General features: G+C 41.4%; 1 protein-coding gene across 3 annotated transcripts in view; it reads right to left on the bottom strand.

Annotated features, from left to right (window-relative positions):
- Positions 1-1,668: 1,668 nt before the first annotated feature.
- The window catches only part of ARNT2 (aryl hydrocarbon receptor nuclear translocator 2), a 114,324-nt gene continuing 98,596 nt past the window's right edge, over positions 1,669-17,396 (bottom strand). For all 3 annotated transcript variants that reach the window (XM_064517259.1, XM_064517260.1, XM_026121276.2), the window contains 5 exons: positions 16,789-16,888; positions 14,489-14,627; positions 12,174-12,339; positions 9,335-9,471; positions 1,669-6,360 (listed from right to left, as the gene is read on the bottom strand). In XM_064517259.1, coding sequence (XP_064373329.1) covers positions 6,262-6,360; positions 9,335-9,471; positions 12,174-12,339; positions 14,489-14,627; positions 16,789-16,888 — 641 coding nt within the window. In that variant the 3' untranslated portion in view covers positions 1,669-6,261. The remainder of the gene's footprint in view (positions 6,361-9,334; positions 9,472-12,173; positions 12,340-14,488; positions 14,628-16,788; positions 16,889-17,396) is intronic.

Below are 17,396 nucleotides of genomic sequence, written 5' to 3'. Positions count from 1 at the left end.
ACATCCAACTTGGAGAGAGAGTGGGAAAATTAAGTGAGTAATACTTCCTGAACTATGATGGTATATTGATGGAAATATGGCTAAGAATTTGCTCCCATGGAAAAATTAAGAAAAAAATATTTCTATCATCGTAATGAAGACTTAAGCTGTTACTATGAGTCAGTAGTGCCAGTTTATAGAGCCAAAGGTGATAACTGGGGGGATACAGGGAGCCTCAAATCCACTTCTTCCCTGCACACCAGCCTTTGCGTGTGGATTCCTCCCGTGGTGCCTGACCGTGCCAAGCTACAGTGACTTATTTGTGCCCGAACATTTGGCTCCATTTCACATCCAGTATCTCCAAACCCAGATTCCACACCAAAATTAAGAGTTCCCAGCACTTCCACACCCAGCTGTCATCCTGGTGCCCAGAAGCACACTTGATTTAGCACCTAAGAGCACAGGTTAACGACCATCAACGTGAAAGGAGTGCTCGGAGGGATCCCAACCCAGCCCAACCACACCACATTTTGCTTGGTGCCAGCGCACCACCCGCTCTGTGCACTCCAGTCTGTCTGGATAATGTCCTTCAAAAGCAACTAAGACTCTATGAAAATGCATAAATAAAAGCGCCAAACAATTCCCATGGTGTAGGCATGCCGCATTTCCAAACGGGAGCTTAGGGTTTGCGGCATACTCATTTGCAAAGACTGGTATTTCCACACACGCTTGAGAAAAAAAGAACATCGCTTTCCTGAAAACCCAATTTTCCCAGCAAAGCAGTGCAAATGAACATTTTTGATCAGGCCTCGTGGCCACCCAGCCTCCCCCTCGGGGACGAGCAGGTCGCAGGCGAGCCTGCAGAGCCAGCGGGGCTGGTCGCGTGTCTGACCAAGCGCCTTCCTGCTCCCGCTCCGGCAGCGGCGTCCCGCCGGGTCCCAGCAGAGCGGATGTCTGCGCTCCAGGGGCAGAGCCCTTACGACGGCGCACGGGCTGCGCAAACACCACCGATGCCGCGACAGGAATGCACGCCCTCCAGCACAGCGCCGCCGGCTCCCGCGGCGGGCCGGTCATCAGCGTTTTGGATTTATTAGCAAGGTAAATCGTGCTCACAAAGTATCAGTAGGCAAAGAAATGCAGTATAAGTGCAATGAAGAACCACTGTGAAAGGCAAACGCACTTCACATAAGAAACTCTGAAAAGGTCACCAGAATATTTGTGGGAAGGATAGTTGTATTTTTTCCACTCGTACAATGAGACTAAAGGTGGACAAAGAAACCACTGTGATGCTGCCCCAGAGAGTGAGTAAAAATTGCCACAGACTATGAACTACTTCCAAACCATTTGTGTGGTAATGAAACACCATACGGTAGAGACACCAACTCACACATCTCAGCTTGATCAGCAGAACGGGGTAGTTCATTAATGCTTTTCTGGAACTTCTTTTAGAAGTTGAGGCCTCAAACTAACCTCCTCTCCCTCTGGACAGCCTTTATATCAGAAAGGTGAGAGGGGAGCTTCACGCCTGCAGCCGCGCCGTACCGCAGGAGGTCTCACCCGCAGATCTCCATGACAAAGGTGAGGCAAAGCCTCATCTTCTGCTTTTTGCCGTGACTCTCATCATTCAGGATTTTCTCCTACTTGATGTTTCCCCATAGCATATCCCATTTATTTACAGAAAGGCAAGAGTTAACAACAGCTCATGACATTTTTATTTTAATGAAATTTAAAAAGGCAGTTATTAGTTATACATACACACAACTGATTCTGTACTTGTTAGTCATAAATATAGAACATTCAGAAGTACAAAATACACTTTATCCACAGCACAATTTCACATCAATATGAAGAGTTTAAACAGATAAGTAACCAAGTGCCTAACAATGACAGAAGCCCATTTTTGGAGTCGTTTTCTTTTTTTTTTTTTTTTTTTAATTTCTTATTAAAAAAAAGACCATTAATCTACACAAAGTAATCAGTGCCCACAGTCATCAGTTCCATGAAATACACTCTGGTTTAGAGTAGGAAAAGACTGACCTTTTAAAGACAATTAGATGCCATCACATTTTCTTTTCTCCATTAAAAGAAAAAATACCCCCACAAACCCTCATTCTCCTCTTCTCAAAGCTAACAGCCATGAAAAATGGGACTCCGGCAAAAATCACCTGAATCCAAACTTGAGCACTGCCAGGGAAAGTGAAAATATCTGAACTAGAAATTAGTCCACTCGATACCTTGCAAACAAAGAACAACAGCAGTATGACACTGATAAGGCATTAATGACAAAATGGCTGTATTATTCTCGAAAAAAGAGTACACCTATGTATAAAAATATATGTCATAGCAATTGGGTAAATCCAACACTATTTAACACTGTGCCAAAAGTAATTAAGAGTTAAAAAGACAGTACTGCAAGAAGTATTTACAGTTTCATACTGTACTTCCAAAAAAAAGGGGGGGGGCAACAAAGCTACTGATGGAACTACGTGGTTAAAGCATCACCGCACGTACTGCCAGTAGCGCTTTGAACAAGTAGTGTGATGGAGTCCCTCGTGTTAAACAGGATTTGGAGTTTGAATGAATGAATGCAAATACTTCAGTATCTAAAATGTTCTCAGTCTACATGCCCACTAATTGAAATAACTCACCCAGACCATAAATATTTGCAGTTTCTTGCTCCACCAGTTTAAAAATCGGAAGGTTCAGTTTCCAGAAACACCGTGTTTGCAACACAGTTTGATCAAAAAATCACAGCTTTATTTCCAGGTTAAAAAAGAAAAAAAGAAACAACAAGTTCACCACCTGTAAAATTCTGCAAGCGGCAGCCAAAGCGCCAGCAGAGCTACACTAACGGCACGCAATAAAAATGTTAGCATTCCAAATGCACTTTATAATTTCAGCAGTAACGTAACTAAGTTGCTTTAGTAACCAAACACGTGACAAAAAGATACAGCACAGCTTATGCGGCACAGCTTTTTCTGCCACAACACCTGGGACGAGGCTGACTCGCAGGCGCTAGCCACGGACACCACGGCCGCGCGCAGCGACGGTGCTGCAGCATGCCCAGCAGCACGAGCGAACGCTGAACTTGCTTGCTCACTTGGTCTGAAGCACAAAGCTGCCAAACACTTTAAGCGCTCCCTCCTCGCTGGCTCAGAAGTGGCAACCCCCGCCTGCCCGTGGGAAAGCGCGGTAGGGGTACGATGGCTGGGATCTGGAGGGGACGCAGGGAAGAGTGGAGAAACAAGGAGAAAGCGCTGGCTCGGGATGTCAGAATGGCAACAGGGAAGGACAACGGCTCCCAACAAAATCCCAAACCTGGCACTAGTCCAGAGTGCCCTTCAACGTAGTAGCCATCCCCTTTCCCAACCAGAAAGGCAGGAGTGGTCTACAAGATGAGAAGCAGTCTATGCTCTGATGCCTCAGGCACGCTGGCTTCAAAACAATAATACTGTACTATTAGAAAAAAAAATACCCACAAAAAGACAGGCTTGAATTCCTGCTAACAGTGCTTTTCTAACTGCACAATCAAATTCTGCATGTGAGAACCCTTCTACAGTAGTATAAAAGCATGATACCTTCAGGAAAGTATCTGCACTGGTATTGGGAGAAAAAAATTACATAAATAAAACCTATATTTTTTAGATTGGATTCAGGAACAAAGGTAAATTATAAATATACTTAGAGCAACTTGTCAGGTAAATTGAAACAGAGGAACACCATTTTTCAATTGCTTTTTTGCTTTACAGAGAAATGTTTTGGAAAAATTTTAGAAGAACTGAAATTCCTCATGTCAAGTGCCTTCTGTACAGAGATACAAACTGCTCGTTACCGCTCTCTCTCTCATGATTAGATGCTACAGACTCTGCCCCTCGTGCAGATGCTGACCGTCCCCCTCCAGCCTGTCGGCACATAGGCATCTTTTACAGACATCAGTGAATTTCATGCTAAGGAAAGCAGATCTTTGTTCCTCTAATTCAATGAGCAGTCATTCGCTCGAGCACCACAAGCAGAAAAGGAGAAGGCTCAAAGAGAATAAACATCCATATATTTAAATGATTAATGCTTAAGTGCATGGTTTTCTCATCTAAGAAGGTATTTTCCCTATCTCTGAAAGAGAAGAGATTCTTATTCTTTTTCTTTTCAGTGTGATTTTGGCAAGGCAGCGAGAGGCCAGAGGATTTGAGGCCTCTGAAGTACTACACCTAGCCTAACAATAGATTTAATTTTCCTAAAAAAAAAAAAAAAAAAAAAAAGTCTCCAGCCCCACTTGCATGTAGGGTAAGAACTTGGCTCCAGATATAGCAAGAAAAACAGTAGGAAAGACTCCTCTTGGATATTGAAAACTACATGCTGTTCTGTGAGAAGGCCAGGAAAGCGAAGTCAGATGGGAAAAGCTCCCCACAGTTAAAGCAGTGGTTAGGGTTAGGGCAGGGTCTCCTTGGCACGTTAGCTGTGGCCCAGCAGCCTGCGCTGCTTTTCAGCATGAAATCTGTGTGGCCAGAGCAGGCTGCAGGACAGGGGACGGCAGCTTTTCAAGATATTATCCTGGCAAGATAGGCTGCAATGATGTGTGCGGCCCTTCCCGTTGGAAGACACCCCAGACTTCAAGAGGAGCCATGAGAAGCCAGACCACAGAGTCTAGAAATCGCTGCAGAAACGGAGATCTTTTAGGTGGGGGGCTAAGCCCTATTGTTGCTATTTTAAGGTCTATGATGGCAGACCTGAATATGCAAAGGCTTAGGGAAGCTGGCCACTTTCCCCCTTCTGCAAGGCTGGCTACAACTTTCCATACCTTAAAGGTGACTAAAAAAAATCCTGGGCTCCTTGTCCTTTATGAGCAACTCCTCCTCCTCCATCCCAAAAGAACTGACATGGATAAAAACGTTGATTTTAGAACCCAGCCTCTGTAACTCATTATGCATATGCAATGTCAAATAAAAATCTTTCTAACAAATTTTCATGAATGTATATGGTAGATGATTAGCCCAAGAGGAAGGTAATTAACTTAACCTCTGCAGAAAAGCATATAGCATTCAGAATAGTCAGAGCCTCCAAGCACTTGGTAAGCTGAAAATCTCATATAGGAAGTTTAAACAGAAGGGACTGCTTGGGAATCCAAGCAAAAATTCAGGTTATCATCACTGTGTACGCAGAGGACAACAGTATGATTGATATCTATTACCAGCTTGCTCTGAAAACATTGTACACTACAAAATCACCTTGCTGCTTGTAGCAAATGAGCTCGGATGATTTTGTTGTAATAGGCCACCACCTTGCACTGTTAAAATGTGAGCTTTCATAGTATAAAAAAGTATTTCACAGAAAGGATATGCAGCTAAAACAGAAATGATGAGCTGGATGTGTTTATAGTCATTTTTATGAGGCAATCATTTTGGGAAAGCAAGAACAACAGAAATTAAAGCAGCCAGTGAGAAATTTATAGAATTACAGGCCTCAGTTCAGTGCAAAAACAGACTAATAGCTTATGTAAGTAAATGTTTGTTCTTAATAGAGAACGACCTGAATTAAAAGTAAGAACTATGTGAAGTGATGGAGAATCCTCCAACTTCTAAATCCTCCACATATATTGCCAACCTTTTCAGTATGCTCCAGAATGGACCCTTTTTAAAGGCAAAAGAAACCAGTACAGGAAATTAGTTCATACAGCACAAGATATACATAAAGTACCAAAATGTACACACATTCAAGTTTAAGTTAGAAAAGGTGGAGCTGAATCTTCTGGTCAGAGGCCTATGTTATGTTGTTTAATCTCACATTTAAACTGAGCTAAAAACTACAAGGATCAAAGAAAACAGCATATTGTATCTGCTTCCAGAAACTTAAGTTTAAAGCAAGGCATCGAAATTGAACGGTAGGCACTGTAATGAGACATTACCTTACCTTTTCTCTGTTAGTCTTTGTTACTTCTTTATCTATTTAAAAATTACCAAAGGGAATATTAGGTATCATTCACATTCAAATATTTAAGACTCAGAGACTTCTTTTTTTAAAAATCAAGCAAAGTTTTTCATCTCTGAGGTAGATGACAATAAAATAAAATAAAAAAAGGAGCTGTCAATGAACACCAACAAGTGCTGGAACTCCTCTGTTGGCACTTACGCACCCCAAGGAGGAGAGAGCAAGCCCTACACCACTATCTGATACATGAAAAATGAGACTTCTGTTTTAGTAGCTTCTACAGAAATGCAACACAGAAAAAGCAGAGCCAAAAATACACTGAAATGGCCTTGGAGAAGAACTTCATTTCTGCTTCACAAGCTACTCAGAAAATGGTGGAAACATGCCCAGATCAGCAAAATCTTCAATGTTGTAATTGCCAGTACCCTGCGTTGGATCCCCCGGCATTGGCAGCATGTCCTGCGTGATAAGGAAAATCAAAGTGAAGTGTCACTTTCTAACATGTTATCCAGACACAAACTGTTTCCTGTTCATCTTTTCATTGTAAAACCAGAAAAGACCAAAGGCTAAATAAATAAGGTGAAAAACAGACCTGTGCAGGGGGTTGGGTTAAGGTTTATGCACTGCTTATGTCTTGCTTGAGCTTTTCTGGAAGGGATGTGGGACTTCAGCGGTATAGAGGTTTCGGATTGCTCCTCTCAGTAAGCCGGATTTCAGCAACCCTATACAATTTTCCCAGGCTGAAGCAATTCTCAAACATAATGGAAGTAGTTTGTGTCAACAGGCTAAGATATGGGACAATCACTGGATTTGATAACTTCAAGGACACTCTGGAGTGACAAGTGCTTAACAGAGGCTGAGGAGCTATGCTACTAATAATTAAACAGAAACTTCAAAGCCATAGGGATACGGGCAAGGCAGAAGCTGCTTTTACTCTTCCAGTGATTTTTTCAGCATAGGAAATAAAATCTTTTGATGACATGAAGATGTTGAACAGATGCTTGATGATTCTGCCTTTGCATCTCAGTCACTCTTCAGGACAAAGTGCTCCAAACCACCTTAGTGTCTTTGTGCAGAAGGTGAACGAGGGGAAAGTGTCCTGTGGGATATCCTCTAGGAACACAAAGCAATTAGTGGGCTTACTAGAAAGGACTTGTTATTCCTCTGTCCCTTTTCTTCACGGGCTCTAAAATCCTTCTGAGAGCTGAAGACAGCCCTCTGATTTTACTGAGGGCAGTGCTATATGAGAAGTACGCAACACCTCATACAACCAAGCACTAAAAGCAGGCCATTTCCTGAGCCCTACTAGTACTGCACCCTCCCCTTTTCAACTTGATTCAAGGACCTGGTTTTGGAAAACTGCCTGGTGTGCACTGAAAGGTGCTCCCTGGTATCAGCCCAGGTTTGTGGAGGGTCCAACCTTCTCACTAGCACTCTGTAAGTAAGCATATTACTGCTCTTTGTCCTCTGAAAAATGCTAAAGATTGGACATTCCCCCCGGCTAACAAGCTGACCAAGCAGCCCTCATGTGCTTCACAAAGGCAGAGGCAATGGAGGAAACTTCTCAGCAGAAAGGGGATTTCACGGTAATTGCTCCCACGTGTCTTAAGCCAAGTGAGGTCCCTGCAGGAGGCTTCAAAAATACTCAACCTTCCTTCTCAGCCAGAGATTGAAGCCACAGGGTAAAGACATCCCTTGCTGAGAAAACCAGAATTTATGCTTGCTTTTCCTGTCAATCCTTACAATAATAAGCTCTTACTGCAAAGCCAAGTGTTGCCAGGGATGGATCATTATCCTTACAATAAAACAAAACCTAAAGAGCAAATAAGAAAGCTCACAAGATCTGCTCTGTGAAGGAATAACTAGCAAGAGCAGCTGTGTACTGCTGTTACCCCAAAATAAAGAAAGCTTAAAATCCATCTGACGATCCTTAGCACCACTGTCAATGGTGATAAAAGAGGCAGTGGACAGAACTGGCACAGTTTCTCAGCTGCCAGAATCAGCCTGCATTTTCTGACCAAATCTTGCACTTATTATATGTTTTCTCATTTTCCTCATCAGCTAAGGGGAAGTTGTAGCTGCCTCTGCCTATTTAAATTTCCATATCTTTGAAGGCATTTCTGCTGCTGGGGCCTCTGTGCCAAGGTCTCCCTAGGTAAAGACTTGGCAGGGTAGCTCCCCTTTTGAGCTTTCCTCTTTCCTTATGTCCAGCTAACCCAAGCCTGGCTTCAGCACAAATAGTCCAAGCAACTTCTTGGAGGCCTTTGAACTGAGCTCATCCAACTTTCTCAGCACATCCAGCTATTCGCTTTAATTCCCTCCAAATACAAATTCACCTCCAAAAACTCTGCAGGTGAAGTCCAATTCTTCCTTTCTTTCCTTTCCACTGATATCATAAGATGTTCACTGGACCACAGCATTTCCCTCAAACAAGATATTCTTTGGAGCCCTCTGTTTCTATGAACTCTGAACCATGCTGCCACTGGTTCCACTGGAATCAACCTGTATATGCTTTTGGGTTAAAGTATGTGCATACTTATAGAAAGAGAAGTAACTTTGATTTATCTTACCTGGGCCACAGGACAAAAACATGCAGGTAGTTATTCTAGATGTAGTGATCTTATTTGTTCCTGTACGAAACAAGGGTTCACACAGGAACATTTTCAGGCTAATGCTTCTTCTGCTGCACTCCTGACAACAACTGAGCATGAGCCTGATCTTGCAGGCAAATTTACTCTTTAAAAAGAGTAGAAGATAATAAGGTCCTCCACTTCTAAACCTTGCTTGGGGCCTGAACCGTTTTCTGCATTTATCTGCATTGTTTTGTTGCAAACTGTCTTCTTAATCTAATTGAAAAACAAGCTATACAAGGACAGGGACCTTATTAGTTAACATATAAAGCCCTGCTCCATCTGTAGTGAAGGCTTAAAACTACACTTAACATTATAAAGGTGGCTGAAGAGGATTATTTCCCAGCTGTATAATATCTGACTGTGTTTAGCATTAAAAAATTACTGGCCACTATCTTCTGTGCAGTATCAGACGCCTTTCCTGCTTGAACTGTCAAAGAGAATTAGACTGATTTCTAATTGGACTCGATTGGGATTTTAGAGGTCAGCACCAGGATAAGAAAGACACTGTAGTCAGGACTATTTTATGGCTTCTCTACAAAATGCTGAAGCCTTAAGTAAAGGAAGCAAAAAGAAGGGAACATAGCAATTTAAACCAGCAATGTTGCTGTGTTTTGGCAGAAAACAAAACTGTCCAAGTTCTAGCTAACATCAGTTATTATCAGTGCAAACCCATGGTAGCACACAGCAAAAGGTACTTGTGACAAGCCCTGCTAACACCCCAGCTCGTCGAGGGCCAGTGTTACTCAAATCAGCAGTGAGAGCTTCTTACAGGGACTTTGGGCTCAATAAACTCTCCTCACCTGGAACACTTCGGTCTGACTGGGCTGTGGATGCGAATGCTGCTCGCTGCTTTGCTGGTTATGATGCTGGCTCTGCCACTGGGACCAGACTTCAGAAGGTCTCCCCTGGAACTGGCCGCTGCTCTGACCACCTTCGGCTGGATGGGGGGGGAAAAGGCAGACGTCAGGGAGCAGCTCCTTCAAAATCCCTGCCTGCTTTTGAGACCTCATCTAACAACACTCGTGTCTGCAGATGAGTTTCAGAGCAAAGACCTGAGCGACCACCTGCCTTTGGAGGCTGGAAGTCAAAGGGAGTTTCAGCACTGGTTGCAGGATGCAGGCCAGCCCGAGAGCAATGCTCATTGCCATGGCTGCACGGACACAGCAGGTAAACTGCTAACAGCGAAATGTACAGTGACACTGTAAGCCAGGCAATGGAAGACAGTTTTTTAGCATCCTCCCACTGTTTTTTAATCACTAAGAGAGAATATTTGCCACTTGACTAAAAAACCAAACAAAATACAGTGTCTGAACGTTCCTTTCCTTTAAACACTCCTCCTTGCTGGAGCAGTGCGAGCAATATTATCTAATCACCTAAGAAGCATGCTTTTAGACTTTGTAAAGGGATGTAAAAACAATATCACCAATGACCAACAGCCTTGCTGTCTTAAATGCAGACATTAACTTGTTTAGAGTGCTGTTCGCAGGGCTATCTTGGTTCTTCAATATTACAGCTGCAAAATGATTCATTTGTAACATGCAACTTATAGCTAAATTATTATCCTGTTCACATGCTCATGGTTTCTTAAAAGTGTGATGCCATTTAAAGTTCAGAGCAAGTAATGAGAACAGCAAGTTTTTATAGAAAATACACTTAAAATGATCATTTCAGGGACAGGGATTTCTTTCAAATAGTCTACTGGAAAAAAACATGATGCCATGCACATTACTTCAGTCACCTATTGCACATACAATTTTTATGAGTACAGTCACCACTCACATTTATCTGGATTCTGTGTGATTTTACCCTGTACTTCTACAGACTGGCCCCAAATGTATACAACATTTAGGTAGTTCTCTTTCTATTTGAATTAACTGCAATGTCATCTTCTGAGACCTGGCATTTTAGAAAACTTGCTGCTAGGCAAGCAAGCAAGCAAGCTAGCTTGCTTTCCCTCCAAACATTTTCTCTTCTTCCCCTTGCTCCCTTTTTTAAAAAGTAACAACTCCTACTATTTTTGCCTATTTCCCTCCCTGCAGAGAACCAAGGGTGGTTGATCTGGTTCTCCCAGATTATCAGCACCCTCCTCCAAGGGCTGAGATCTCTGTAATAGTGACACTACAGAGATGCTTCCACAGGCTACGTTATGTCAGGTCTCTGATAACCAGAACCTACAGTTTTCACAAAGAATGACAGAATGAATGGAAAAATCAGTCACCACTCCATAGTCACTGCTACAGAAAACATAAGAACACGTCTTTAACCCAATCTTTTTTGACTACCAGCTAAAGCAAGCAAAACAGATAAAGTGAACATTTTCCATGGAAATAAGCAAGCTGTAGTGGCTTATTTCCAACACATCTGAGGTAGATAATTACATCTCTTCCCTTACTGACCTTACCACAACAAATAATTCAGTTGACTCAGAAATCCTGTAGCCATTTTGCTGGTCAAAATAAAATTAATCTAAGTTACCCTTTAAAAGAAAGCTCTAAGTATTTTTTTTCTCAGAACAACCTACTGAAATTAACTCAGTGAGGCAAATGATGCTTCTTTTCAGCAAAATGGTTATTGCCAGCCGGACGTTCAAGACATTTGTCTTTGTAAAAGCTGTGCTATTAATAGAATCCAAAGTGATGTAGGTCAGGAAATGTTTCTCATTAGGTGAAAGGGTTCTTGCTGAGTAGTTTAGGCCTGAAATGCAGGCTGTCTCATAAACAAATGTACAAAGCCTAGTGGAAGTGGAGTCATGAATAAGCTCTGTGGGAAGCGTTCCATTTCTACACACTTAGTCCAGGCACTGCAGCACAGGTCTACACTCTTGAGTGAGGCGAATCTGCAACAGAACTTCAATTTCATTCTCAATAGACAAGGGAGAAACTACATAAATAATCACAATGCTACCTAAACTTCTTGAAATTGCAGATTATTATCAAATAGCAACATTTTTCATGGACTCCACGTGTATTTATCACTGACTGATCCATAAATTTTTTACTCTTGAATATGATTCTGCAGGTGGAGTGCAGGAAACCTACCAAGGCTTTCTGGTTCACTCATTGAGTCATAGTCTGAAAGCCACTAAATTAGCATATAAGCAGGAAAAGAAAACCATTTTAAAACATGCCACCTTCTCTGGTTAGGTTAGTAGAAGGGGTACAGTGTGGGTACAGAAAACCCTGTGTCCTGCCAAGCTCCAGTAAGTCATCTCCGGACAAATGGACAACACCGTGCAGTCAGGAATTTGATAAATAAATAAATAAATAGGCTCGTGCCATTTAAGTGTTCTCCTGAGAAGTGGAAAGGGACCGAACCTTCTAGTCACAGCCTGGGAGGACAGGTATTACGGGTGTAAGCAACCTTTGAATCTTTCATGATGTTATTTAAAGAAAAAAAAAGAAGTACTATGGTATCACAAAACATCACAACATTCTGAAGTCTGTTGGATGTGGTGGAGATGTAGCATGGAGGAAACAGGTCATCTCAGACCACTGTGCTCAACAGGAGAAAGCAAAACCCTTTTACACTCTGGGTTTCCCAACAACAAATTCACAAGAACAAGTCTGATGATTTTAAATGAAGTTGACACTGGAGTTTAGTTTTCATGTACATTTGTGTGCTATGTCATTTAAAACTTACCAAACCCTGCACTTCGGTTTGCTAAGCTAGAGTAGGCATTCCCGCTTGGAGAAGAGGTGGCGGGGCTGGAAAGAGGGCTGTATGACGAGGGATCAGCTGGATAAGTGTGACTTGTTCCAATCCCAAAAGGTGACGACTGAGCCTTGCCAGACTGAGATGGAATTTGCTGAGGAGAAAAGGGGTGAAATAAAGAAATGAGTTTTACTGTTGAGGAGCAGACTCAAGCAGAGTAGTCTTGAGCAGACTCAAGTTTTAACAACATAAAGCAAAAGCTAAATAAACTCTGCAGATGAGAGCAGGCATATTATCCCTATTTCAACAATATTTAACTTCTGTCAAAACCAACTTATTGCTGCATGAGGAAAACAGCCGATTATAAACCAACACTTACAGCTCTCCCGCTGTCAACTCGCATGTACTCAGTATCAGAGCTATTTGCAACAACCTCACTTCCTTCACCTCTATTATAAGAATTAAGCCCAAACTGAACAGCTGTAAAGAATTTATCTCTATTTGCCAGGTTTTTGCAGTGCCACAGTAAAATCACAGTTATCCAGACTCCCAGGGAATAGGTGCAGTTTTCAGATGATCAGAGTCTGCAGTGCTTGGGAAATAGCCAAAGAAGTTTCAAAGTTAATGAGTTCCTTTTTCTCCCCACTTAAGAAGCACAGGGAGCAAAGTTATTTTGCCTTGTAGAAGGCTTGGGAAGGAGTGTGAATCATCAACCCTGGGAGGAAGAAGGAAACAGTCTAACTTCATCAGCTGAGTTAATTTAAGAGTATTAAAAAACATCTTGCTGTCACTTTCATCTATGTAACAGCTTTGTCATAGGATCTCCAAGAATGTTACACAAATGATTAAACACTACAAGACTGCTTTGAAACAGGTACACAGACACTAAGAGAGGTGAAGTGTGTCACCCAAAATCATGTACTACAATAATACACAATGCTACAGATAGAATCTGCTTTTAAATTATTCCCCAATTCTCCCATTATGAACAAATTGTGCAGTTCCAAGAAAAACTCACTGCATAATCAGTTCCACAAATAGAAATTAAGAGTGGTTACATCTCTGGATACTTTTAATGATGTGCACTGCTATTAGCAATCAGTGCACTCAAGCAGAGCTATTCGCTTGGACAAACACAGGGGAGTTGGGGGGCGGGGAACAGATCCCAACAGACATATAATGTGATGAAGATGCTATTAAGTCTTCAGCTCTATTCCTAGCTAAGCCATCATGCCTTTCTGAAGGTTCCCACAATGACAATGGGTGCATGACATGTCAATTCTGCAAGGCTTAACTCTTGCTTTATTTTATTTAGGATGGATGAAGGAATTCCAAATTCCCTACATTCACACACAAATTACGTTGACTGGGACAGCATCTGGACAATCAGAGGGATGAGTAATTTTTTAAAGTCATTATTAGCAACCTTTCCTTATTTTTCAAAAATGAAAAACATGCCAATTTTTCAGTTGGATTTCTTTAAGCAGGTGTAGCAGAATAACCATGGCATAGTGAGGGCTAGGCAGCATCAATGCAAATTAACATGCAAATAATTCAATTGCTGAAAATTATTTACTGCCTGACATTATTAATGTGCCATTCTAGCCTATAGATCAATGGAAAGCCAACAGTGATCAAGAACAGCATTAATGCTAGATCAAATGTGATTGTTTTATGTTCTCAGTCTTTAAAAGAATTTCAAAACAGGGTGTTTTCCATTACCCAGAACAAGAGGGGATTTCAGGGCTGGCACAGCCCCGTGCTGTTGAGCAGAGGGTGCTTTGCTCTGAGACACACGACACTGCGTGAGCTGCACTGGGCAGTGCTCATGGAAGGGCAACGGGCTGTGGATTCATGCCCGGATTTGTACGCTCCACTTTCTGATAACATTGCTAACAGTGAGTAACATTGCTGGGTGTTAGGCTGTGGTCCAAGAAAGATTTAATGCACAGGCTTAATACTAAAGCCTAACAGCTGTCCTGTTTATTTCACTTCAGTGCACACACAAAAATAAGTGCAAGGCTGAGACCTTCTATTGGGGTTTATGTCAGTGTAGCAAGTGCCACTGTTACAAAAACTATTACAAACTAAATGCAGTTATGCATGGGGCAGCCATCTCCAGCTTTATAACCTGCCAAAGAACAGAAGTAAGGGAACGGATTTCTCTCCAAGCACAAATGATAACAAAGTATATGACAAAGTATATTTAATCACATTATAAATGGGATGTATGAATTCTGTTATAAAAAGTACACATTGCAAACCTTTAACGACCATGAAAATAAAAGATTTTTAATCAGTACCTGTCCTGGAAAAGGTGGACGATTTCCTGTCCAGGCAACCTGACTCTGATTTAACTGGCGAGATATCTGTGTGAGATTCTGGCCTGTTGATGAAGACGACTGGATGTCGTTCACACCAGGCACGTGCACCACAGATGAACTAAAGAAGCAGAAACAGAGCCTACTGTATTCCAGATACTGAAATTTTGATAATCATCACATTAATACGTTCAATTTGTCTTAATTAAAAATTACTTAAGACCATCAGAAAACTTCCAAACATTTTGGTTAGCTAAATTGTCTATTCAAATAGACACAGAGGGCAAAATTATTCTGAATTAGACTTCTATAATCTCTCTGAAAGGACCTGCAAGAATAAAATCAGTCTAACACATGGTACATAAACACTTAGTTCCACATTAATTTATTAGCTAATATATTAAAGAAACTGTGTGCAGAGAGTATTCAAGCTGGTATTTCATTTTAAAGTTGTGCTTATAGTCAAGAGTATTTAAGCATTTGCTTAAATACCATTCCCCAATTAAGATGCACAAGAAGGTGATACACATAAATACTACTTTATTTGTTTCTCACTAGAGAAATGAAGAAATTAGTGTTATATATTAAAAATGCAGGGTTTTAATTCCTATTTTTACCACGCAATGATAAGAAACAGCAAAAAGTTTTATATCCAGGCAAAAGAATAAAAAAGAATAAAAATAAACTAGAGTTAAAAACTTTGGAATTAGAAAGAAATATAATTCCAAAGCAATTTGTCTGTGTTAGCTGTTTCCTAATTACTGGGTTTTACTACAGAGAAATTCCCCTGAAGTTCCTCATTAGAGGGAAAATTATATGAGGGACTGCTTCAGTTTACCATTTTCTTCTCATGGAAGTCTTCTGTCCTACTGAATATATGCAACTGCACATTGTGAATGTGCATCTATACATATATAAAAACACAACCTGTACAAATGCATTTGTATATCAATTAAAATTGGTCGCCCTTCCTCCAATCCCATCCCAAATGTCTATTTTCACAATCATTTTAAAGAGAAAGAGGAGACCTGATTGGGAAAAAGAGTAAACAAAGTTGAGCAGAAGGCAAGCAGGAATCCTGACTCCTCTAAGGAGACTGACAGAATCCCTCCCGGAGCAGCAAACAAAATGTGGCAGGCATTTGAATATATGATTTGCTATTTTGTGTTTCTCTAGCTGCCCAAAAGTGAAATGTCTGTTTAGAAATTCTTTGCAGAGTCTGTATTATTACTGTTGTTTCTACTACCACAGAGTGTCCAAAAAGGGAAATTGAATCAGAAAGTCCATCTAACTCTGGCTGAACTCTGGAGGCACACAAGAGCTGCTGGGGAGGGCTGGCCCTACTGCCAGCACCTTCCCAACTGGCCTGGTGGGTTCCTTCTCCCCACTGAGATTATTAGCAATTACAACTTTAAGAACACATTGGTTTAAACAAAATTAGAGTTTGAAGATGATTTCTAATTCCTGGAACTGACAACACTAGCCTCTTCCTTCACATTCAAAACCTTGGCTTCATCTAAAACAGGAGAATAAACTCCAGTATCACTGTCCTAGACCTGGGATACTAAGGACAGTGATATTGAGGTAAACATAATAGCTGTTACCACATTCTCAAAAAAGTCACTGGAAGTGCATGCAAATTCTTAAATTTCAGATTAGCCAAATCTGTACTGCCAGCTGGTAGGGAGCAACATCCACTCTGAATAACTCAAAGATACTTCAGAAAATACCAGAATGCCACTTTATATGTATTCTGAATTTGCCTCAGAAAACTGTTCCTGCCCGCGTCCAGGCCTCATTGGAGACTACGGATGAAGTGTCCCTTGTTCCCACCACTAGCGGTTTCCCCGCTGGCTTGGCTCACTGACAGACGGTGTCCTCCAAGGCAGCTTGCAGACTGCAAAACTGCTGAGAACTTTAAGTGCAAAACAACCTAGTTCAGTTGAATGTTCCTCAGTCAGATCCGTGGACCTGGCCCCAACCACCTTTAAAACTTCCCCTCATGGTTTTGTTGCTGCTTCTTAGCTTTTTCCAACTATATCACAGCAAGAAGTATATATTTACCATTCACTATTTCTAACAGTGAGATCCAAATCTCTTCAACTTATAAGCCTAGTTCAAGTGCTGAAATGTCATGTAAGAGTTAAGTATGCACAAAGGAAAAAATCATTCATGTTGTAAGGAAAACCCTACAGCTTTAGGTTTGTTTTGTTTCTACGAAATAAAAGTGGAACTGTTCCCACTTTCAGAAGCTGATACTTTCAGGATCTGCACTACAGTACCTGAAAGTCTTTCCTGAATGTCCTGGCTGAAATGGGCTTCCTTGCGAATAAAGCTGCTGGTTTCCCGCTGTGGAGGCTGAGGCCATCATTTTTTTATCTGCTACAAAAGAAAAAGAAATCACAAAAAGAAAAAATTTAGGGGTGATAAAATGAACACATAATTATTTAATGGAAATTGCAATGTATATACACAGCAGGGATTGTTCTTCTCAAACATTTACGAAAAAGCCCTATGGAATACATAAAAGGGCTATATGACAATTCAGTACATTAACTGGAGTCACAGCTGTTTGGTGTCTTTTTCACACCCCCTTCCCAGAATGTACTTAATTAATGCTATTGTTTGCATGGAAAATAATACTGGTATGTGTCCTCTGGGCCACTCAATCCAGGCATCAACAACAAAACTACATCAAAGGATTAAATGCCACCTTGAAACAGTTTGCTTTTGTGTCCCCACTGGAAGCTGCTCCAGATCACATAGGCAGGAGGGGGAATGAGAGAGAAAGAGCATCTCTGGATGACAGGAGAAGTGATGGGTGCACGAGTCCCAGCAGTAGACTGGAAAGGGGAACGCAGCTTTTCTGGAATAAAGACGGAAGAGTCTG

Source organism: Dromaius novaehollandiae, chromosome 10 (assembly GCF_036370855.1).
Source record: "Dromaius novaehollandiae isolate bDroNov1 chromosome 10, bDroNov1.hap1, whole genome shotgun sequence".
NCBI lineage: Eukaryota > Metazoa > Chordata > Aves > Casuariiformes > Dromaiidae > Dromaius > Dromaius novaehollandiae.
The sequence above is the reverse complement of the archived record's forward strand: the minus strand, read 5'-3'. Positions and strand labels throughout refer to the sequence as shown.